The 24,147-nt window shown below is 40.8% G+C and overlaps 2 protein-coding genes across 2 annotated transcripts in view; both read left to right on the top strand.

The window, feature by feature from the left end:
* Positions 1-15,685, top strand: part of LOC105822774 (zinc finger protein Aiolos-like) — a 76,321-nt gene extending 60,636 nt beyond the window's left edge. Inside the window, exons 4-7 of the mRNA XM_012659810.1 lie at positions 1,289-1,549; positions 2,430-2,597; positions 4,620-4,736; positions 15,602-15,685. Of these exons, the coding sequence (XP_012515264.1) occupies positions 1,289-1,549; positions 2,430-2,597; positions 4,620-4,736; positions 15,602-15,684 (629 nt within the window). The 3' untranslated portion in view covers position 15,685. The remainder of the gene's footprint in view (positions 1-1,288; positions 1,550-2,429; positions 2,598-4,619; positions 4,737-15,601) is intronic.
* The window catches only part of LOC105823020 (zinc finger protein Aiolos), a 12,282-nt gene continuing 3,517 nt past the window's right edge, over positions 15,383-24,147 (top strand). The window contains exons 1-2 of the mRNA XM_012660102.1: positions 15,383-15,727; positions 15,845-15,961. Of these exons, the coding sequence (XP_012515556.1) occupies positions 15,877-15,961 (85 nt within the window). The 5' untranslated portion in view covers positions 15,383-15,727; positions 15,845-15,876. The remainder of the gene's footprint in view (positions 15,728-15,844; positions 15,962-24,147) is intronic.

Consider the following 24,147-nt stretch of genomic DNA (forward strand, 5'->3'; position numbering starts at 1 on the left):
TCAGCCCTACATTCCATTGATTTGTGATTCCTCATGGGGAAGTACAACTTCATATTTCGAAGGACCAATGCTTGAAAAAATAAGGATTTGGACAGCATATTTTATACGTGAAAAATCTCTTACAAATGTTTATTGTTATTATATCAGGTAAATTTTTAGGTTTTGTTAATGTCAGTACATAAATTTGCCTTCTTCATTTCTTATGTTCTTCAGCTTAAGAGTATTACGGCTCTTTTAAAAATTTTTTATTTATTTATGTTACAGCTCTTTTTAAGACAGTACTTGGTCAGCCACTCAGTGCAGTCTCTCCTACCCAGTCCCACAATTCTAGGGTCTTGAGTTTAGTCCTCCCTAACTTGGTACAGGTATCCTTCTCCTTACTTAGGTTGAGCCCCATTTACCTATGTCAATGGAAATGGCTCCTCAGATTACTTTAAATAATTACTTTTCCTAGTTGGGTACAGTGGTGCCAGCCTGTAGTCCCAGCTACTCGGGAGGGTGAGGCAGGAGGATCCCTTGAGCCCAGCAGTTCGAGGCTGCAGGGAGCTATGATCGCACCTGTGAATAGCCACTGCACTCCAGCCTGGGTGACAGAGCGAGACCCTGTCTCTGGGAAAAAAAAAAAAAAAGAATTACTTTCTTTTTATCTTTCTCAACACATTTCACTAGTACTGATGGCTTCCTATACATTCATTGTTGTGCCTTTTTCAGTTCCAAGAGAGACAGAGAGATAAGACGTGTTTTGGCAGTTCTTGTACATGGAAGGTGAAGAGGCAAAGCATGGCTTAAAATCAGAAAAACCATGTAAACTATTCAACTTTCAATCTTAGTGACTTAAATTGGATGCATTTGAAGGATTAAAACAGTGTTTTCTCCTTGAAACCTAAGAGTATATCACCTTGCTTTTTTTAACTATAGCCACCAAAAAAAGAAAGAAAAAGAACTAAATATGAGAACCTTTCATCTCCCTCAGTCCTGGAGAAGAGTTGCTCAAAATGTTTGTTTCATGATCACTTTGAACAGTCTTAGCTAAAATCTATTATCTCTAATTTTTTGGATAGCCTGAACCGTCACCTATTTTTATGTGTGTGAGTATGTGTTTTATTCTGTGGTTCTGAATTCAAATAATGTGTGATCATCCTAATGGTGTTTTCTTGCTTTGTAGATGTACAACGTTACGCCAGTTTCATTTGGTATTTAATCATCAGCTGTGGATCTCTGCTTTTTGAACTACTTGGATAGCTCCAAGTACAGTCATTGTCCATTTCTTGCATTTTCTTCCCTGCAGATGATTCAATGAAAGTGAAAGATGAATACAGCGAAAGAGATGAGAATGTTTTAAAGTCAGAGCCCATGGGAAACGCAGAAGAGCCCGAAATTCCTTACAGCTATTCAAGAGAATATAATGAATATGAAAACATTAAGTTGGAGAGACATGTTGTCTCCTATGACAGTGGCCGGCCAACCAGTGGAAAGATGAATTGCGATGTGTGTGGATTATCCTGCGTTAGCTTCAATGTCTTAATGGTTCATAAGCGAAGCCATACTGGTAAATAGTCTCCTTTTTTTCATTCTTCTGAAAACTCTCCTAATGCAGCCAGTGGAACATGAAGTGGTGGAATTTGGGACTTTTGATTATTGATTTTTGCTATAATTCTGATGCATCTCTTTCTTTCTGCATTTTCATTTACCAGTGATTTTTATCCCTGCTTTGCCCATGCGTTTGGCAAACATATTGCAAATGCTATGAATAAAAAAAGACTGCAGAGAGCAGTGTTCTAGGTCAGCCAAACACTTTTTCTTCCGTTCATAAGTAGGAGTTGCATTGTGTGATTCATTTCTTAGCTATCTTTCATATATTTTTGCATAACACTTTTAATAAAAGCAGATCTCCTTACTGCATTGGGTTCACATTTGGTAGATGAAAGGGTATAGTTTTTATTACCAGTTTTAAAGAATTTATCTTCAGACAATAAACAGGTAGTCTATAGAAATGCTTACAGACACAGCAGTCCCACTGAGCCAATAGATTCCATATGACATCTGATAAGAAGACTTTAAAAAGAAGGATATCTGAAGTTACCCTGTTAGGACTTTAGTCTGTGACTCTTTTTTCAGAGGAGATTATACTCAAAAAAAATACTTAAATAGAAAAACTTATATCTAGAATGCACTTCTAGAGCTACTCTTGTTTCTTTGCTCTGATTCAAGACAAGGTGAGACCTAAAATAGCCTTGCTGAGTGCTTTTTCTGTCCTACATGAAGATTCCATAAGTAAGTCTTATGCTTGCCTTGCAACGCAGCTCCCAACTGATCCCATTAGGAGTAAAAACTCTACAAGATGAGCTTTGGCCCTAGGCATCTAATCTGTGCATATGCTTCTCCACTTGCCTAGTGATCAGAAATCTCCTTTTTTGTCTTTTTTAAAGGTGAACGCCCATTCCAGTGTAATCAGTGTGGGGCATCTTTTACTCAGAAAGGTAACCTCCTCCGCCACATTAAACTGCACACAGGGGAAAAACCTTTTAAGTGTCACCTCTGCAACTATGCATGCCAGAGAAGAGATGCACTCACAGGGCATCTTAGAACCCATTCTGGTAAGTGCGGGAAATGAACATTCCATGTCTAGTAACTGCTTTCCTCCTAGCCCAGTGTGGAAACCAGAAAGAGTTAAGTATGGAGGTTTTAATCTGTCATTCTTGTTCTGAAGGGTTACAACAGCAGAGACCTCTAGGGCTAATTACACTTCCATTAAGGCATTAATTGCTCTCCGTCTGCCTCAGTGGAAATGATCCTTCCCTCACCATCCCTACTCCCCTGGAGAACGGCAGTCAGACAGGAAGAGCCTGCCCTATAAAAATACCTTTTTAATTTTTGCGAGAAAATTACAGCCATCAGTATTTTTTTATGGTAAACTTTATTAAAAAGATTATTTTCCTAACACACACACACACACACACACACACACACACACACACACACACTTTCTCTCTTTCCATTCAAAAGACTGGACAAGCAAATTCTATACAGTTTGTAAATTACAGAAAACTAATCCAGGTATAATTCATTGTTTGGGGGTTACTTTTTGGCCATTTTGTGCTAAATTTCTTAAACCCAACTTTCCTCTTAATCAGCCTACTTATTTTCAAATCTCTAAAAGATGAGCAGCAATAAGAATTCATAAAAAGCCATGTGACCTTTTGATGTTTTTAGTCCTTATTTTAACCAAGCAAGATAATACATTTTTTTTTCAACATTCAGAATTTCCCTCCTAGAAAAATAAGACTGAGTTTTTTTTCTTCTTCAAATTTGGGACCTCATGTTCTTGATGTTATCTGACAAAATTTTGATTGAAGAAAAAAAAGTTTGTTTTTATGTTAATCCACATCTACTGCTTTGACTAAAACCTAGCCCTAAACTCGAAACTGGTTACAATTCAAAGACTAGGATTAAACAAGTCAGCCCCAACAAACCCCCATGAGAAATCATAAATGGCAAAGGAAGGGTTTCTTTCTTTTACAGCTCATTTTTCAAAGTAATGAATTAAGGATGAGTTTGGTTCCAAAAAATTAGAATAGTTCCGTTGCCTTTTTCAAGTAAGAAACAATAGTAGGCATTTTTAGACAGATTCTAAATGACCCCAATTTATGCAGAAACTTAACATTTTTAGCCCTAGCAAACCTGCATTTATTTTAATTTGAGATTTCATAAAAACCTTTTAGTTCTTTAAATCCCAAAGCCTCTATTTTAAACAGTGTAAGAGGAGTTAGAAAATAAAAATTGCAAAAGTAAAAAATTTTATTCTCAGCAATAAAAATGCTGACAAATTCACCGAGTATATTTTATCAACAAATCAGAAAGCCTAGCCTTGCACAGAGTTGAAGTGATTACTAACATTTCAAGCAATAAAGCTTTTGGAAAGTTGGGAGGATAAAGGTGTCCTGAATTGTACAGGTGAACTTTTGAGGAAACATTTGCTTCATTTTAGACATTTAGATGAAGTCATTTTTGCAGTTCATTCTTATTTCTATTATTCAAAAATATCCTTAATTAGCTCAGTTTTTATTGTTTTAGCCTAGACTATAGCCTATTTCCTATTGCCACTTGGCAAGGATGAGCTAACATTATTCAAATATGTCAATATTCCAAAAAGGCCATTGGTCTCTAGAAAAATGGCCAACTCCCTCAAACCGCAGCATTCTTTACTTACAGCCAGAGGGATGTCACAAAATGAAGAATCCCTTCCTGTTTCATCCTCATACCACATACCCTCCTTGAAGAATAAAAGGGCCCTATTTTCTTTTTCCTGAGGAAACAAGATTTGATCTGAAACCAAAACAGTATGCTAAATGGTAATCTTTAATTCCAAATCCTTTCATCTGTGACAGGAGGACATCCTTTAGAATACTCCTCTGACGTGATAATTAAGCATAAACCATAACCTTATCTCAGCTAAATAAATTTAAAAGCGATATAGAATTGAAAAGTGTCCAGGTACTCTGGCTTCACTTGGCAATCCCATTTCTAGTGAACTGTTGTCCCAGAGCCCAACACACCCTCTGTATGGAACCCCTGTAACCCTTGAGGGTTACTGAGTGTTCCCTGTGCTCTCCCTCTAGTCGAGAAACCCTACAAATGCGAGTTTTGTGGAAGGAGTTACAAACAGAGAAGTTCCCTTGAGGAGCACAAGGAGCGCTGCCGCACGTTTCTTCCAAGCACCGACCTGGGGGACCCCGGTGAGTTCACGTGACACTCGTTCCACACACGTTTAGTGAGCACCTGCTGTCCTAGGAGGCAGGATACGACAGGAAGTGAAAAGACAAAACATCCTGCCCTCGTGGAGTTTGTATTTTGATGGAGGCAGACAGATCATAAACAAAGTAAATAAGCAATCTATATATTAGAAGGTTAGAAGGTTGTAAGTGCTATTGAGAAAAATGAAGCAGGTACTGAGGGGTCAGGGTGAGTCAGGGAAGGCTTCAGCAAGGTAACATTTCAACCGACTTAACAGGGTGAGGAGTGAGCCCTGCAGATAACTAGACAACAGCAAATGCAAAGGCCCTGGGGTACAAGTTTGAAGACATGTAAATAGTCCTGTGCAAATGAAACAGAGTGAGTAATGGGATATGAAGCCAGAGAGGAAATGGGAAATCAGATCTAGCAGGTCTTGTAGGCCTTCCTGAAGACTTTGGCTTTTACTCTGAGTGAAACTGAAAATCTTTTAGAGGGTTTTGAACAGAGAGGTGACATCATTGGAATGCTCATTTGAAAAGAATCACTCTACTTACTTTTGAGAATAGATTGTATTGGGGGCAAGGTTGGAAATTGAGGAGTCCAGTTAGGAGGCCATTGCAAAATTCAAGCAAGAGAAAATTGGGTCTTGGTAGTGGTGGAGGTGGTGAGAGGTGGTCTAATTCTATGTATGTTTTAAAGGTAGAGCCAACTGGGTTTCCTAACAGGTTGATGTGGGATGTGATGAAGAATGGAGTTCCGTTTACTGAAATGGCAAAGATTGAGGGTACAGCAGGTTGGGAGTGCATGGGGAAGAGTCGATTAATACTGCAAGGATTCATGGTGGCACATACTTACAGTCCCAGCTACTAGGGAGCCTGAGGTGGGAGGGTCCCTTGACCCCAGGAGTTTGAGGTTCCACCGTAGGCAATAAAATGAGACTCTGTCCCTTAAAAAACAAAAAAACTGAAAAGATTTTCTTTGCACAGGGCCTGCCCAAAAATCATACCCTTGTCTACTCGTGTGATTTATTGTGATGCTTATTTGGCTTTGGGGATTTCTTATTTTATTCAGGAATTCGAATTAAATACCTACTGGCAATTGGTTGAAACACTAGATGTCTTTCCATATCTCAATTGTGGTTTTATTTCCTTTTCATTCTTTAGTTGAAACCGCCTGAAACTTTTTTCTGTTGCATCTCTGCAGCTGTCCTTTGTCATAGCCAGTTGACCGGCAGCCTGGGTCTGCAGCTTGGGTTGTCTGACATTTTTATTTGGATACTTGAACCAATTGCTTATTTAGAATAGTAGGTACAAATCCTCATGGGATTTTAGTATTTGAGAGCAGTAGTTGGAATTGAACAGTTTGAACAGCCTAAAGCAGAAAGATTGCAAAAATATGGGAGAAATAATGTGAAACTCAGGGAAAAAATGGGGTAGAAGTGATGAGTATTGAAACTGTCCCCGTTTTGAGCGAGAGGAAACATTTGTTTTAGATAAAGTCTATATCTCTGGGAGGCCGAGGCGGGTGGATTGTTTGAGCTCAGGAGTTCGAAACCAGCCTGAGCAAGAGCTAGACCCCGTCTCTACTAAAAATAGAAAGAAATTAATCGGAGAACTAAAAATATATAGAAAAAATTAGCCGGGCATGGTGGCGCGTGCCTGTAGTCCCAGCTACTCAGGAGGCTGAGGCAGGAGGATCGCTTGAGCCCAGGAGTTTGAGGTTGCTGTGAGCTAGGATGATGCCACGGCACTCTAGCCCAAGCAAGAGAGTGAGACTCTGTCTCAAAAAAAAAAAAAAAAAAAGTCTATATTATGGCGTTAGGAGCTGACCAACTGAATTCTGTTGGTTTGCACTGCTTCTGCTTTTTATCCTGATGGCATGTTTGGTTTTATCAAGGAGTTGGATTTTCTCCTTATTTCTAAAGAGAAATATTTACTCCCTTAAAAAAACAAACAGGCTGGACCTGGTGGTGTGCACCTGTAGTCCCAGCTACTCAGGAGGCAGGAGGATCCCTTGAGCCCAGCAGTTTCAGTCCAGCCTGGGCAACATTTATTTTTAAAAAATAAAAAATAAAAATAAAACAAACCTAAAACTTGGGTTTTGACATCTTAAAGTGGCGTGCTTCCTGTTAGGCAGCACTTGGCCCATGACAGAACATCAGCATCTTTACCTGCAGTTGCGTATTTCAGGCGATAGGCAAAGCTCTTACTGTGAGAATACCCAAGTTATGAAAATCCACTATATTCCAAATAGAATCATAACTATTTAAAGCTAAAAAGATGAAAGACAGCATCTGATCCTACCTCTTCCTTTTAGAGGTGAGGAAAGCGAGACTCATCACAATTTATTGACTTACTAGTATCCCATGGTGTGTATGAAAAAAAAAATTCAATGACTTACTGAAAAATCACTGGAGCTTAAGCTGTTTTTGTGATTAGCCGTATTTTTTATTTTCAAAAATTTTGGATATAATTCACATACCATAAAATTCACCTTTTTTAAAGTGTACAGTTCAGTAGTTTTTAGTACATTCACAAAGTTGGACAACTATCAGCACTATCTGATTCCAGAATATTTTCATCACCCCAAAAAGCAGTGCTGTACCCATTAGCAGTCACTCCCTATTCCCCCCTCCCTCCAGCCCCTGGTAACCACTAATCCACTTTCTGTCTCTATGGATTTGTCTATTCTGGACATTTCACATAAATGAAATCACAGTATGTGGCCTTTTGTGCCTGGCACCTTTCACTTAGCATGATGTTTTTTTTGTTTGTTTGTTTGTTTGTTTTTGAGACAGAGTCTCACTTTGTTGCCCTGGCTAGAGTGAGTGCCGTGGCGTCAGCCTAGCTCACAGCAACCTCAGACTCCTGGGCTCAAGCAATCCTACTGCCTCAGCCTCCCAAGTAGCTGGGACTACAGGCACGCGCCACCATGCCTCGGCTAATTTTTTCTATATATTTTTAGCTGTCCAATTAATTTCTTTCTATTTTTGGTAGAGACGGGGTCTCACTCTTGCTCAGGCTGGTCTTGAACTCCTGAGCTCAAACAATCCACCCGCCTCGGCCTCCCAGAGTGCTAGGATTACAGGCGAACATGATGTTTTTGAGGCTCATCCATGTTGGAGCTTGTATCAGTACTTCCTTCTTTTTCGTGGCTGGATAATATTCCATTGTATGGACTTACCACATTCTATTTATCCATCCATCAGTTAGTGGATACTTGGGTTTTTTCTACTTTTTGGCTTAGTTGGCTATATTTCTTGAAGGTTATATATTATCTGGTTAGCAAAAGAAATATAGTAACACACATACGAATAGACCCACACACCGGAAATGGAGGTGGGGAAATCAGTTAACTGATTGGGAGCTGGATGAGTGGCGCATGCCTGTAATTCCAAGGTGGGAGGATTGCTTGAGGCCAGGAGTTTGAGACCAGCCTGGGCAGCATCTCTACAAAAATTTAAAAATAGCCAGGTGTAATAGTGAGCATCTGTAGTCCTAGCTACTCTGGAGACTGAGGCAGGAGGATTTCCTGAGCCAGGAGTTCAAGGTTACAGTGAGTTGTGATCCTACCACTGCACTCCAGCCCAGGTAACAGAGCAAGACCTTGTCTCAAAAAAAAAAAAATTTGATTTTTGAAATAAGGTCACCGCCTTACTTCCCATCCCCACAACCTTTTTTAGGAATGTCAAATTAGGAAAAGTATCAGCGGTAATATTTTAGTTATCTTCAGTGGTATTAGGTGATTCAGGAAATGCTGAAATACAGAGGTTGAGTTAATTTGCATTTCATAGGTGGTTTGATAGGATGCATGCAACATACTTTAAGTCTCAGCAAAAAAATAAAGGGTTAACTAAGTCAGCAAGTTTTGTTTTTTTTAAAAAAGACAAATATGTTGTAATGGCTGTCCCAGGTTACAAAATATGTAAAGTCACAGCTTAATCAGGTATAAGTACTGCATGTCAGTCAATATATTACTCCATCCTTTATATTTCAAATAGTTCCCATGATTTTTCCTGAGATCCAAAATGTGAAGAATATTTAATCCGACACAAGCCAATCTTTTAATTGTTGCCACTGCTCCCTATATGGTTTCCATTTCTGTTTCCCTCTCACTATTGGGTGTCTAGTGTGGAATAGTGTGGAAGAGTGTTCCGTTCCGAGCCTGACCAATACAGCGCGTCTTATGCCTTCATCCCTCACTTTTAAAGAGATGATGCCGCATTGCTACTGTGGATGCAGCACTCGTTCATCAAGGGCTTGTTGTAAATTGAAGTGCAGCATAGTGTGAGAGCCAAGCCTGGAGACAAACCTGCCCCCATAGGAAGCAGGCGGATGAACAGGCCTTGGAGTGCAGACCAGCCTGCAAAAGAACGCAGGTATTGGGCAACAGAACTTCCGGTCTTGCCAATCATTTTCTTTTATTCAGATAGCATTTGCTGAGTTCTCTATGTGTGAGGTGGTGTGTCAGAACTGTTTGTAAAGATGACTAAAAGTTAAGCCCCTGCCCTTTTTCTTTTTCTTTTCTTTTTTTGTTTTTTTAAGACAGGGTCTGTCGCTTGTGGGCTAAAGTGCAGTGGTGTAATCATAGCTCACTGTAATCTTAAGCTCCTGTGCTCAAGCGATTCTCCTCCCAATTAGCTAGAACTACAGGTTCACACCACCATGCCCAGCTAATTTTTTTTTTTTAATTTATTGTAGAGACAGGGTCTCTCTATGTTGCCCAGGCTGTTCTTGAACTCCTGACCTCAAGCGATCCTCCTGCCTTGGCCTCCCGAAGTGCTAGGATTACAGGAGCATGCCAACGCAGCCAACCAAGCCCCTACAAGACACTTGATCTATTAGTATAAAGCAGAGGTCTAGTAGAGACACATGATATTGCTACTTCAATCCAGTTTTCTACCCCAGACATCACAAGTGACGTCATCAAAATATTCCAATTCTGCTCTGCTGTCTTAATGGAGTATATATGAGAAGAAGGAAAAATAAGAGACCATGGACTTCATTTTTTCGTTAGCTTGATCCTTCTTCCAGGAAGGGACTAACAGCCGGTATAGAGATGCCTTTAGCCTCATTTCATACAAATTATGAATACTTGGAGCAGGACATATTTTTGTCTAACAATGAATTCTAGCAATAATTAGATTTTTAAAGTAATGGAATAATTATATTTATTTATGAATTTAGGAGTCAAAACCATTCATCTTCATTCTCAGTGTTTCGGTGAAGCTAATACAATCATGAAGGTTTCAAAATAAACTTATATTTTTACCAGTGTGGCATACCAAAGAAAATGTTAATTTTGAAGTCTGTTTTCCCAACCTGTTCTTTTTAAAAATCAGTACTGTCTCACAAGGCAGTATTCATTTTACTTGCTCAAAAAGGCAACCGTCTTATTTAACTTTTGTTAGAACCTGCCTCTGTCTTTGATAGCAATCTCTTGTTAGACAATTCTTTTTGCACAATAACACTACTTTGTTCCACTCTCCATTAGCTACGGACTGACCACAGCATAGAAAAGAAAGGAAGCGATGCCTCTTATTTAAGCTCCATTGAACACTTCAAGATCTAATGAAAGACTTTGAACAAAAACAAAGCACAGCACAATTACATAGTTAAATCTGCAACGACTTTGCGATAGAAATTGCATCATGGAAACAGTTAACTAAAAACCAGACAAACTATGAAGGTTTGTGCAGGGAAAAAAGATAGTAACCTATTCTGTCACTGTGACTTTGTATTACATTTTATTATTTATTTTTTCAACATGTCTTTAAAATCACTCTGCTAATGAAAACTGGTATATCCACTATTTAGTAGGCAAGTGACATGAAGGCAAGTTGATCCACAATTACAGTCCTACCCCTTCTGTGCTCACTCGTGAACCAAATGTGCAAATTGTTCCTTGCCACCAACCCAAATTCCCCACGCCCACCCCTTGCAACATTAAACTGCCAAACACCACCCAGGAACGGATTTCCTATTTCGTCATTTAAACCCATTATCTTGTTCCCTTACTATCTTGCCAAACTGGTTTCCCTCTACTTACATTTCTGAGACGTGATATGGCAAGATAACAAGTCTAGACTGTCTGTATAAGTAGACAGTTGGGTCCTAAAGTTGGAGCAGAGGACCAAAAGCCAACAGCCCTCTTTTTTTTTTTTTTCTTTTCAGTGCACTGCCTAAACTCTGTGATCCCAAAGAGATTGTCCAACTCCCAAGCATTGTGTTTTAAAGGGTACTCATTCAGTGGTATTGTGCATCTACTGTGCAACAGTTGCAAGGCAAAAGACTAGCAGTTTAGGAAAGAAGATGAGAGTGCACCATTTTCGATTGAAAATTTGCCTTTTCCTAACTTACCAATTAGAAAACACAGCTTGTGTAGAAGATAGTATTTGTGAAAAACAAAAAATAAAATAAAAAGAAGAAAACACAGTCTGACTCAGTAAAGTTGAGCTAAATTTCCAGAGTGTCTTCAATGGGAATCTTGGAGTTGATATTTTGAGTAAACGATCTGGCGAAAGGGTACGGGCGAACAGGAGTCCTCTAGATTAGCCTCAGAGGATTTCTTTTAACCTAACCGGAGTTGTGGAGATGGGAAAGTCTCCACCCAAGCTTCAAAATGTGTTCATCCATGAACACTGTGGAATTTTATTCTTTTAAATGTCAGGCACTGTCACTGATTTACACAGTAAGATTTAGCTGGAAATGACTGTCAAGACCAGCTTGGTGGGTAACCAGGAATGAAAGGTGATGTTATCTCAGAAGGTTGCCATTTAGTGACATGCCCTAATTACGGTTATTTAGGTCAATGTGTCCACGCTTCAGCATCCTCCTAAATGTAGAGGATGTTGATTACGTGTCCTCAGAAAGCTGCTTGTTGTGATTGATAGTGAGTTTGGTAAAATGTAGGCAGTGACTGCTGATAAACAAGTGGGAAAACTAGACTCGCAGCATCATGCTTGGGGTAAGTCTTGGGTAGCGATTTGGCCATGAGAGGAGGGACCAAGAGACTAATAAGAATAGTGGTAAAATGGCGAGAAAAGTTAAAAGTACCCAGAGTCCTGTTTTTCATTCCCTTTTCACTATAAATTTTTTTTTCTTTCTTTGTTTTTTTCTTTTTCAGAGACAGGGTCTTGCTATGTCACCCAGGCTGGAGTTCAGTGGCCCCATCGTAGCTCACTGCAACCTCCTATGCCTGGGCTCAGGTGATCCTCCCACCTCAGCCTTCCGAGTAGCTGGGACTACAGGTCCACACCACGAGGCCCAGCTAATTTTTTTATATTTTGTAGAGACAGGGTCTTGCTATGTTGCCAGGGTGGTCTTGAACCCCTGGCTTTAAGCGATTCTTCCACCTCAGCCTCCCAGAGTGCTGGGATTACAGGTGTGAGCCACTGGGCCTGGCCTCACTATAAATATTTTTGATAAAAAATACAGAGTGTGGGGGAGCCTTACTTGGGTTAAATCCTCTCAGTTGTTTGAATCAGAATGAATGTTCCTGGTCAAAGCACACACTTAGCCGCCTCTTCCCCACTTTTTATTTCAAATTCCAGGCTTTGTCTTTCATTTCTCTGCTGTTGGGCTTTGGGTAGTGCCACATCTGGTGGTGGTTTGTGTGAAAGGAAATAATATATATAATAGTTTCCTGTTTGGTCATTTTAACCTATCCCTATACTGGACAGAAATTGACCCACTTCTCTCAAGAGCAGTGTGTTGTCGCTAAAGTGCCGGTTATTTACAACTGTTGGCCAGAGTGGCAGTACTATACCACTAGCCCAAAAGCCGCCCAGTCCTCTTATTTTTGTCATTCACATGAATAGTTGTTAATAGCTTAGAATGGAGGCTATGATTTATTTCCGTAGCATCTAGAATTATTTTTGACAAGAAATTCACAGTCTAGTAAATATTGTCATTATCATCATCCTCTTCTCTTATTCATTTTTGGAGGCAGATTTCATTTTATTCCCAAATTAAAAAAAAAAAACACACCTGAGCTTGTTAATGTATTGTGTAATGGCTGACATATTTTTTTAATGCCAATAATAAAATGAAAGATATTTTATACTTTGAATTCTCTTTTCCTGATTTGATTTTTGTTCTCACCCTGGCCATACTCAGCAGCCTTGCCTGGGAGGTCTTTCTCTGTCATTCATTTACTGCAAAGGTGGCCAGTTTTCTTCTCTCTGGGTAAGGCCATTTGTGGTACTGAATGTACGAGGGACCGCGCAATCTGTGACATTATTTCTGTACATCAGAATCTCTTCACACAGCAAACACATCGTACCCTTCAACTATAGAATGAATACTGACAATTCTCAAATCTGTGTATATATTGGCGGAGGGGGGGATTCCATTCTGCAATCATTACTTGCTTTTTGCACTAATCCTTTAAACTAATTCCAATTTATTCTTTAGGGACATTAGAAATGTATGTACGGGTACTTCATTTTACTTTGGGCCTTCTGAAATGTTTATGGTAAAACAGAGAAAATGTTTATAGCATTACAATGTTTGCTTAGGACAGGGGTGGGCAAACTACAGTCCTTGGGCCAAATGCAGCCATCATGCTGTTTGCATACTGGAGTTTTTACATTTTTTAAGGGTTGTGGGACAGAAAAAAAAAAGAACATAGGACAGAGACTATCTATGTCCCACAAATTTTTAAACATTTACTGTCTGGCCCTTTACAGAAAGCTTGCTGATCCCTCAGGCTTGCCACTGAAATAATGGTCTCGATGCAGGCGGTGGCTGAGCCCATGCAGGTGGCCAGCATGACAAAAAGAAGTCAGGCCACTGGCAGAGCTGCTAAGGAGGCCACTGGAGGTGATCTGTTCCTCGGGGACTTGATACCCCAGGTAGATTTGGGCCCCCTTAAAAACTAAAGACTGAGGCTCTGACATTTGGGATGGCACAGCTAAATGGAGACAGAATTCTCATGGACTCCTCTCCTACCCGAAGCTTTGGTTCGGCCTCTTATGAGGCACCTACATGAATACACATTGGGAGCATGATGCCTTGATGGATTTTATTTGAGAGAACCACGTTTACAACTAACTGTTTATGTGCTTGGGGCAGTCCAAGGACAGAAAGGCAACCCGCTACACAGGGAGCCCAACACGTGGGGGTCCAGCCTTTCTATGACTGGCAGTTTCACTCAGATGCCTAGGCTTATATTGATAGATACCTTTTCAGACTGGATAGAGGCTAGCATTGCGTGTTACAATGTAAAGCCTTGGGCCAAGCATGATGGCTCGTGCCTGTAATCGCAGGACTTTGGGAGACTGAGGCCAGAGGATTGCTTGAGCCCAGGAGTACAAAGTTACAGTGAAATATGGTTGTGCCACACTGCACTCTAACCTGGGCAACAGAGCAAGACTCTATCTCTTAAAAAGTAAATTAAATTAAATTAAAAGCCTTATATTTAGAGCAGCTGGTATCTCTTTGAACTTTACACATGAAGTATGATTGGGTACTACCTGCTATACCAAGGTAAATTATACTGTTATTCCAATTTACTATTTTAATTGATTAGATATTGGCACTATTTATGTACTGTTCTAGTGGTTCTTAATTCTGGCTCCATTTTTTTTTTTTTTTTTAAGATAGAGTCTCACTCTGTTGCCCAGGCTAGAGTGCCATGGTGTCAGCTTAGCTCACAGCAACCTCAAACTCTGGGCTCAAGTGATCCTCCTGCCTCAGCCTCCTGAGTAGCTGAGACTACCACCACACCTGGCTGATTTTTTCTATTTTTGGTAGAGACAGAGTCTCACTCTTGTTCAGGCTGGGCTTGAACTCCTGAGCTCAAGTGATCCTCCCGCCTTGGCCTCCCAGAGTGCTAGGATTATAGGCGTGAACCACAGCGCCAGACCTCTGCCTGCATTTTAACATCATCTGGGGAGCTTGGAAATTACTGTTGCCTAGGCCCCTAAACCAGAGATCCTGATTTAATTGATTTGAAGGGGGGCCTCGGCAGAGGTATTTCTTTTCTTTTTTTTTTTTTTTTGAGACAGAGTCTCACTCTGTTGTCTGGGCTAGAGTGCCGTGGTGTCAGCCTAGCTCACAGCAACCTCAAACTCCTGGGCTCTAGCAATCCACAACACCCAGCTAATTTTTTCTTTCTATTTTTAGTTGCCCAGCTAATTTTTTCTATTTTTTAGTAGAGACGGGGCCTCTTGCTCAGGCTGGTCTTGAACTCCTGGCCTCAAGTGATCCTCCCACCTCAGCCTCCCAGAGTGCTAGGATTCCAGGCTTGAGCCACCGCGCCTGGCCCAGTATTTCTTATATGTTCTTCAGGTGGTTCTAATGTGTCACCAGGTCTAAGGCCTACACCACTCAAAGATCTATTCATGGATGACAATTAGGCAGTTTTTATTCACACTTTTCATTAGAAATTTAATAGAGATGCATTATACAAATTGTTTTTTAATTTCAAGACAGAAGTGTTGCTCAGGGAAATTTTAGCTGAGACAATTTTGAAATGTGAAGAGCATATGAAACAGATAATGCAGAGCCCAGAGAAATAGAATTGGAAAGACAGAAACTGAGAGGAGCATGCTGAGAAAAAAAAAAGAAAGAAAGAAAGAAACCACTCAGAATTTCAATACACAAATCACTGAGTAGATTTCTTGCTATCTGGGTGAGTGTATCTATTTTCAAAAGTGTCGTTAACATAAACAGCAGTAAATCTGGGGCACCATGCTTTTTTTTCAAAGTTGTTAAGAAGAATTATATCAGTCTGCAGGTGTCACGCGCAGTTTCTCAGAATCAGAAAGAAGGCTGATCAGGGGGTAGAAGATCTCCATCTATCTATCTTTTTGCAACCAACCACGTCCAGGCTGTTTATTTAATACTTCCTCTTGCTAATGAAGGTACTGTTTGGGGATGGGTCGGGCTTTCCCATCTCCGCATAAGACTGCACGATTTGAATGTGCCCTGGCCACGGCTTCCCTGACCACCGCAGGTACCCCAGGCAAGAATCTGAGCAGTAATAACAGGTAACAATAACAGAGTGTGCATCAGACGGCGGACACTCCTTTTTCCAGTATACTTCTTTTTCTCCCCATTTACCAATGTATTCTTTCCCCTCTTCTTTTTATATTTTTCCAAACCAGCAAGCGCGGAGGCAAGACACATCAAAGCAGAGATGGGAAGTGAAAGAGCTCTCGTTCTGGACAGATTAGCAAGCAATGTGGCAAAACGAAAAAGCTCAATGCCTCAGAAATTCATTGGTAAGAATACGAACCTTTTTCCTGCTGTTGTTAGCAGATAGTTTGAATGAGATAAAGTAGGACGCTTACTACAGAGGCCCTTCCCAGCTTAACCTCTGTTAAAGTAATTGGTTTTCTACCGTCCACTTTTATTCTTTGTGGTTCATCTTGATAGCTCTGGCAAATAGAATGTAAGATATTAACTAAAGGATCATAACAACAGAAGATGGGAGTATTTGGTATCCAATTTCCAAAATGGATATGATGTTAAAAATGCTGTTCCTTCCTCTTTACTCTGAATGGCATATGTTGCATGAGTGTTTATGCAATTTACACCAGTAAGATGTTCGAGATAGCATGTTTGTAATCTTTTGTAATTATATTTTACAAGTTGGTTCGTTAGCATGCTCAAACTTTTTTCATGCTCCAAAACATATTGCCACATTTTCTTGAGTTTGATTGAGAATTGCCTTTAAGGGAAAGTGATTGGGCAAACATAGATTTAAATAACAAGGTTCGATTTAATCATTTGTCTTGCTGGAGTTAATTTTTATGCCACTGGTTTTCACATTGTCAAAAAATACCGCCGAATGAGATGGCTAAGAAATAATTATGTTTGTTAAAGTGTTAGGACTTCCAAATGGCAGAGATATTTTGCTAAACTCTCCCAGATGTTTACATAAATGTGACCATGATATTTAAAATAGAATTGTATTTGTGAAAGACAGCTGAAACTGAATGTACAGTTTTGCTATAAATTGAAAGTTGGTGATACTGAACAGAAATAGTTATCACACAAAAATAGACTCCTTCAACACCAATAATATTTTAGAAACCTGTCGATCTCTTTTGTCAAAGCTGCTGGCTGCTGTTGATTTCTTACTTCAGTCTTTTTGTGTTCTTCTCAATGGATTTTTACAGATATTAAGTTCCTGGCTGGGTTTTAAATCTGCCTAGACTTTACTCTTGTTTTTACAAGCTGACATTCTATGTGAATTATGGAGCTATATTGGAAATATATATTTAAAAATTACCTAACTTGGTATTTCTGATTATTTATTCTATTTTGATTGGCTGAAAGGTTTTTGTATACTTTTAATCACTTAAAGAATAAATTGTGTCAGGCCAGGCACTGTGGCTCATGCCTGTAATCCCAGCACTTTGGGAGGTTGAGATGGGAGGATTGCTTGAGGCCAGGAATTTGAGACCAGCCTGAGCAAGAGCAAGACCTCATCTCTACGAAAAATAGAAAAATTAGCCAGGTGTGGTGGTCGAGTACCTGTAGTCCTAGCTACTTGGGAGGCTGAAGCAGGAGGATGGCTTGAGCCCGGGAGTGTGAGGTTGCAGTGAGCTATGATGACGCCACTGCACTCTAGCAGGGTGACAGAGCAAGACCCTGTCTCAAAAAAAAAAAAAAGATAAATTGTGTCAGATTCAAGTTGGTGTATTTCAGTTTAGGGAGATCCCCTCCTCCTTGCTGCCCCCTTGGTGAGAAATGTCGGGAGGCGTGTGGTGATTTCTACACAAAGTTTGGGAACAGTGGACCAATTGTGATTCCAAGACAGTCTTGAAACAGTGCCCATGTATCTTTTGAGCTTTACTTATGTGAAGAGGTTCTGACTAGAGTATAAAAGAAAGCTGGGATCATTATTCTATGCCATGAATGTGTTTTAATTTGGGGAAAATTTTGACTGTAGCAGTGGGTGAAGCTGATATGGGGAGGATGGTGAGGGACATGGGGCGAGACGGACAAGAAAAAAAATGTCAAGTAACTTAATTTCAGTCCAGTTGTGGTCAATGCATTTTGGTCTAGGAGAACTAAAATTTGACAGAAGGTACCTAGTCCTTAACAACTGCTCGAAACTTACAACTGAGCTAAAGCCCTACTTAATATAAAAAAAGTTTCTTTGGTATTTGCATGGGCTAAAAACGCAACATATTTCATATGCCCAGATTCGTGCCATTTTGCCTGTTGCCTCGAGGATCCATTCGATTTCTTAGTTACCACTGAGGCCAGAGGATTTTCACCGCATCACTTCCAGGCTCACGAGACATGCTGATCTTGCAGGTTCTGATTTCTCTCATCTTCTGAACCATCACGTTCTGTCTGTGCTGGAATCAGAAACCTAGCAGAGTTAGCTCTTGGTTGAGCTGAGGTAGCAACTTCAAGGATTCAGGGCCCAGAATAACTGGGGGAATTTTTTTTTTTTTTGGTAAATTGTGGTATAGTGCAATAAGAACAACACAGGATTAGAAGCCAAAAGACCCAGGTTCCAATCCTAGCTCTGTCATTCTGAATTGTGTGCATTTAGACAAATCAGGTAACCTTTTTGGGCTTCTATTTACTCACCGGTAAAATAAGGAGACTGACAGGTGATGAAGTGACCAGGAAGTTCCCTCCTGTCTACAAGTCTGTGAGGTGAATTATAACAGAAAAGAAATCTAAGACAGCAATTATGAATACCACTTTGTGTTTGTAAAACCCCTGTGTGTATCTTCAGATAACTGTTTTCTCGAAGCTACACAGATAGGGTGTTTATGTCATAAACCATATCCTATGTTTTAAGTTTTTTTTAAGCTTTGCACAATAGCAGTATCATAGCCAATGAGGTTTATCTGAGGCACGATTATTGCTATTTAAGTTTCTTTGAGGAAGATGTTGTTAAATCTGAGACTGAAAAACGGTTGCATTAGCTCAGCGGTCATATATTTTACTTAGGGCAGTGCTACTTGTTCATTCGTTCTTTTGTCCATCCATTCGTCACACAAATGGTTAAGAGCTCCTGTCCCACACCTGGTATTCTTGTTCCTGGGCACTGTTCGAATCTTCTCGCATTAACTTATATGCTAAATCTTTGTTTGAGAGATTTTTTTTTTAAATAAAAGAAACTCCTTTAATCATTTAACGGAATCAACCTTTGTGATAGAAAATCATAATGTCAAGGGAGGGGATAAAAGGAACATTATCTGTGACACTGTGCAGCGTGTGGGATGAAGTGATATAAAACACGCAGGGCTGATGTTTTCCCTCCCTCTTCCCTCTCCTCTCCTGTCCTCTTCTCTCTTGTCCTTTCCCCTCCCCTCGTCTCCTTACTTCTCCTCTCCTCTCCTTTCTCCTGCATTTCCTCTCCAAGGCACTGTTTTCTGAAAAGATTTGGCTGCCAGGGTAATGGCAATGGGTAAGGTGTAAAGGAAGAATGAGTCACTCCCTTTAATCCTTGCTGACGGTTGCACGACACTCACACCAGCCTTGGCTTTCCTGACCTCTTGAACTGTGAGGGTAGAGGTGAAATTATACCATCAGGTCAGCCCATTACTTTCCCGGCAGGCTAGAGATAATTACCAGTAATAGCATTTTTCATCCATTAGAAATAAACTGGGGCCGGGCACAGTGGCTCACGCCTGTAATCCTAGCACTCTGGGAGGCTGAGGCAGGAGGATCACTTGAGGTTTGGAGATGGAGACCAGCCTCAGCAAGAGTGAGACACCGTCTCTACTAAAAATAGAAAACTTAGCCCAGCACAGTGGTATATGCCTGTAGTCCCATCTACTGGGGAGGCTGAGGCAGAAGGATCGCTTGAGCCCAGGAGTTTGAGGTTGCAGTGAGCTACGATGACGCCACTGCACTCTAGCCTGGGTGATAGAGCGAGACTCTGTCTCAAAAAAAAAAAAAGAACTGGGGAAAAGGGACAGATTGGATTAAGTCTAAATGCATTTTGAAACACAAAAACATGCCTCTATTGAAGAGTACAATTAAATTGCTCAAGTAGAAATATAAACATTTTTTCTAATTCTCCAAGAAATTTTGTATCACTTTGTGTCAAATGGGAAATAAGTTGACACACATCCATTAGAAATCAGGATCTTTACATTGTCAAAATAATTGTTTAGTTGTTCTTTTCAAAGGACAAGAAGACCTTACTTTGAGCATCTTAACCCTTTTAGAGGTTTTCCTTTGTCTGAATCCTATTCTCCTGTTATAAACTTGTCTGAATACATTTCCAACTAAATCATCCTCAAATACTTGGCTCAAAGTGGAGGCTGGATTTCTCTCTTGGATGAGGAGAAAAATGACTACATTTCTGCATATTTTTTTCATAAGTTTCATTCTTTCCTGAAAAACAGATGTGGTAACCAGAGTGGTTACAATAGCATCTCCTTGTTTTTTTAAATTTTATGCATTACTTTATTAAAGGAAGTTTTCACATTGAAAAGAGCATGAAAAAAGATCTCACTTCTCCGTGGTAAACACGTTAGTGAGGTTTTGACACTTCAACAAACCATTGGTTCTCCCTGTGAAGTAACTAATGAGAAATTTTCTGCTTTGGTTAACAGAGTGACAGGAAGCAGTTTTAATACCTGTTTCTAAGAGCAAAAAGTATCTTCTCTCACCCCTTCCCAGAGGCCTGATGTCCATAATCCTATAAGCATTACAATGTCATACTATTTTAGCGATATTAGGAACCACCAGTGAAGCAATTTTACCAAGGTGGAGAGGAGGATCAGAGAGATGGAACGACAGCTGGTAGGTGACAGAACAGGGCCAGACCTTGGTCTATAAGGCACTGCCGTCCAGGCACTTTCTTCCCTGGGAAGTCACCAAGAGCAGTGCATGTAATGTGTGCCACGTGGGGGCTTTGGACAGCAAGGGGTCTGGTCATTGACAGTTGGTGGGAGAAAAGTCCCTTGAAGAAGGCGATTGTTGGGGGGAGGGGGGAGGAGGGGAGGGGTATAGGCATACACAAAGAGTGCGATGCGCACCATCCGGGGGATGGACACGCTTGAAGCTCGGACTTGGGGGAGGAGGGGGGGCAAGGGCAACATACGTAACCTAAACATCTGTACCCCCATAATATGCTGAAATAAAAAAAAAAAAAGAAGGTAATTGTTCTCCCTTAAGGGTAGTTTCTTTGAGAAAAGAACAGTCTTCCTCTGGTGACTCCATCGGGACAGATGACATCCAAATAGCCCTTCCCAGTGTCTCACAGAGCACAAAGACATCTGCAGCAACAAAATGTGCTCTCCAGCTCGGTTTTCCTCACCTCCACCCCCGCCCCAGCTCTCTCTGTTCTCTGTCCTTCCTGCCCACTCTGTTTTCTACTTCCTGGATGAAGTGATAGGAATTTTAGCCTCATTGGAGATCAGAGTCATAATGATCACTGGATATTTCATTTCCCCTATGTACCTGCTTTTTTTGTTTGCTTTTGTATATATGCTTGTAATACGAGTGAGAATATATGTGGGAAATTCTCTGAAGTAGCAGCAAACACATTTATGTGACTTGAAGAAACTTAAAGGCTTAAAAGCTGAGTATTTCATGTTATACCATCACAGTGACTGTGACATTGGATTTGTCTAAAGGCCCAGTCATATTTTCCCCCTCTTCAAAAAAACCTTTCGATGGTTCCCAATGGAATAAAATCCAAACCATTCAGTCAGGCATTCTGAGCCTTCCACAATCTGTCTGCGACTTACCTTTTCTAATTTTATCATCTCAGCCCACTAGTCCTTTGCTTCAGCCACAACGAACTAGTCCTCCCACTTCTATGTAATATCTTCCCACTTCTATGAAATCACTCTGTCCAGACTTTCTGGATGTCCCCTCACCTCTGCCCGTGAAGGTACACACTGTCCACACGCCGGTACCCGAGTTCTGTCTCTGCTCTGTTCTCCCTCTGCACTCAGGGCACGTTTAATAGTCTGCCTCTTGTCATAGGTATGACCATCTCTACCACTGTCCTACCACCACCTCTGGTTACAAGGAAACTTTAAAAAAAAAAAAAAACATAGGTTAATATCTGCCCCGTGTTATGTGTGGCATACGTGAGAAGAGGTCCATGATTTTCTCTCCTACTCTCTTGGCTACTCTATACTTTGTTCTGCCATAGAGCATTAAGATACTGATTTGTAATGAAATGGTGTAAATGCTGCATCTCTATTGGATTACAATTATATTTGTGTTCTTCAAAGCACCTAACATGGTGCTAAGCAAATAATAATAATATTAATAATAGATCTACCACTTGTTGAATACTTACATACGCCCAGCACGCTGTTAAGCACTTTATAGACATCACGACAACTCTGTGTATCCTATACTTCTCGAATGCATGTGCTGGTCTGGTTGCTGTCACTAAGCCCCCTTTTGCACTGCTTATGGGAACCACCCCAGCACAGAATCCGAAGTCACTGCTGGTGGCGGGGTGTGCAGCTAGCAGCCACAGGCAAGGGAGCAGCCAGGAAACAGCAGTTAACGCTCAAATATGTACTGAGATATGTGGGCTCCTGGGTTGCATTCTGGTTCTCCATTCACCACCTGGGCAACCTTGGAAAGTGAAATCAGCCTGTTTGTGCTTTAGTCTTGACTAAAGAGAGGGTAATTCATACCTCAAAAAGTATCAGCCCCTAAGGGACTAATAAAATGAGACAAGATGCAAAGTATTAGGATGGCACTGTGTATACAGTAGGTGCTCAATAAATAGTAGCTACTGTTATTAGTATTATTAGGTATAAGGCACAGTGCTAGGCACTGTGAAGTCTAAAGACTAGAAGGAAACAGATTAGGGTGATTAGGGTGGTTGGTCTTGATCCTTGAACCTGAAGACAGAGGTCTGGATGTCCATGCTCAGTGAAGGGGCGTTTTAGCTCTAGCCTGTGATTCTGTGATTCTTTGCTTCCACGTTGGCAGTTAGAAGCCAACAACCATATGCCCTTACCACATTGCATCAATCCAGGGAAGGCAGGTGCTCAGTTTAGAGTTACCAAATCCTAGATATTAGAGATTGACACCTTTAAAAAGAATCACAGGTAGGGAATGGCCCATCCAGGCAGCCTTGGTTTCTAAACTTAGGACTTGTTGTTGCCATTCGTATTTTCATTGGAAGAAAACCTCTAATTCAGCCTGAAGCTGGTATCATGAATCATTCAAAGGTGTGGTGTGATTTTGACTAGAAGCTGGACCAGATGCTCTGTGCAGGTTTGGAAGCAGTTACATTCTTGTGGTTTGACTAACCTTTTTTATGAGTGTGTTACTAAAGAAACGTGAGCTGTTGGCTTTTCAATTACTGTAGCTTACCCCTTCTGAGTTTCATACACATTGAGTCATCGTGTCTACAGGTGACTGATAATCATCTGCACTGCTCAAGTTACCGTAACTCGGAGATGAGGGGATCTGATGACTGCGAGTTGCAAGCACGTGAAGATCATCCTCTTAACAATGAACAATGGTCTGTGTTAACCACAGAACTCAGTCACCTATTTCCACTCATCCAGGGCTTTATTTTCCTCTTAATGTTTTGTCTCTTACAACTTTAGCACTCAGCTGTTTTCTGACATAGGCTGCAGGTGGTATGGAGTATGCATTTGTAGGCCTAGCCAAGTGAAGCAAACTCTTGGGAGAAGGGTTAAAAGCAGAGTTTGCGATGTGTCTATCCCACCCAGAAACTTTCTGGAGCCTCTGTGTTAGGTGAAAAGGTAAAAAGGTTCTCAAGAACCCTGGGTATATAGGGAGTTGAGTAGAGCTGGCCACGCTGGAAAATCATCACTAACCTTGAAAAAGCCAGGAAACCAGAGTTCATCATTTCTGTGTCACTTTCTGGGGGAATGAATGTTTGTGACCTTAGTTAGCTTTCATATTCTCAGCCTCATTCTTCCCAATGGCCTTGACAAAAGATATATCCAGTCTGGGAGTTGAAAATAAAAGCCATTGATTACTTTAGCAAAGGCCTACTTTCCTATTGCTTCTTATTGAGCGGCCAAGACAGGATGTTTTTCTTTGCATGTTTTTTTCTCTCAGGTATTTGTCTAGAAACTGTCAAGTTGACCTTAAGGTAGTGGGGATGCAGGACAAATCCATCTGATTGGAACAGATCTTTTTGCCAGATTTTCTGGCTCCAGTTTATTACTGTTGTGATCCATCGTGCACATCACTGTTACACTGAACGCAAGCTTCTCTTTCTCGAGGGCTGTTTGCTCTGCATTCAGATCCAAACCCTATACTTGGTCATTCCGAGTGCCCACCATCTGGTCCTGCCGTGTGTTATCTTTTTGCACTGTTTCCCAAAATATGGGATGCAGGCCACCAGGAGGCACACAGGGAATTTAAAAACCTTGATCCAGCTGGGCACGGTGGCTCACGCCTGTAATCCTAGCTCTCTGGGAGGCCGAGGCGGGTGGATTGTTTGAGCTCAGGAGTTCGAAACCAGTCT

The sequence above is a fragment of the Propithecus coquereli genome, unplaced genomic scaffold (assembly GCF_000956105.1).
Source record: "Propithecus coquereli isolate 6110/MARCELLA unplaced genomic scaffold, Pcoq_1.0 Scaffold119, whole genome shotgun sequence".
Lineage (NCBI taxonomy): Eukaryota > Metazoa > Chordata > Mammalia > Primates > Indriidae > Propithecus > Propithecus coquereli.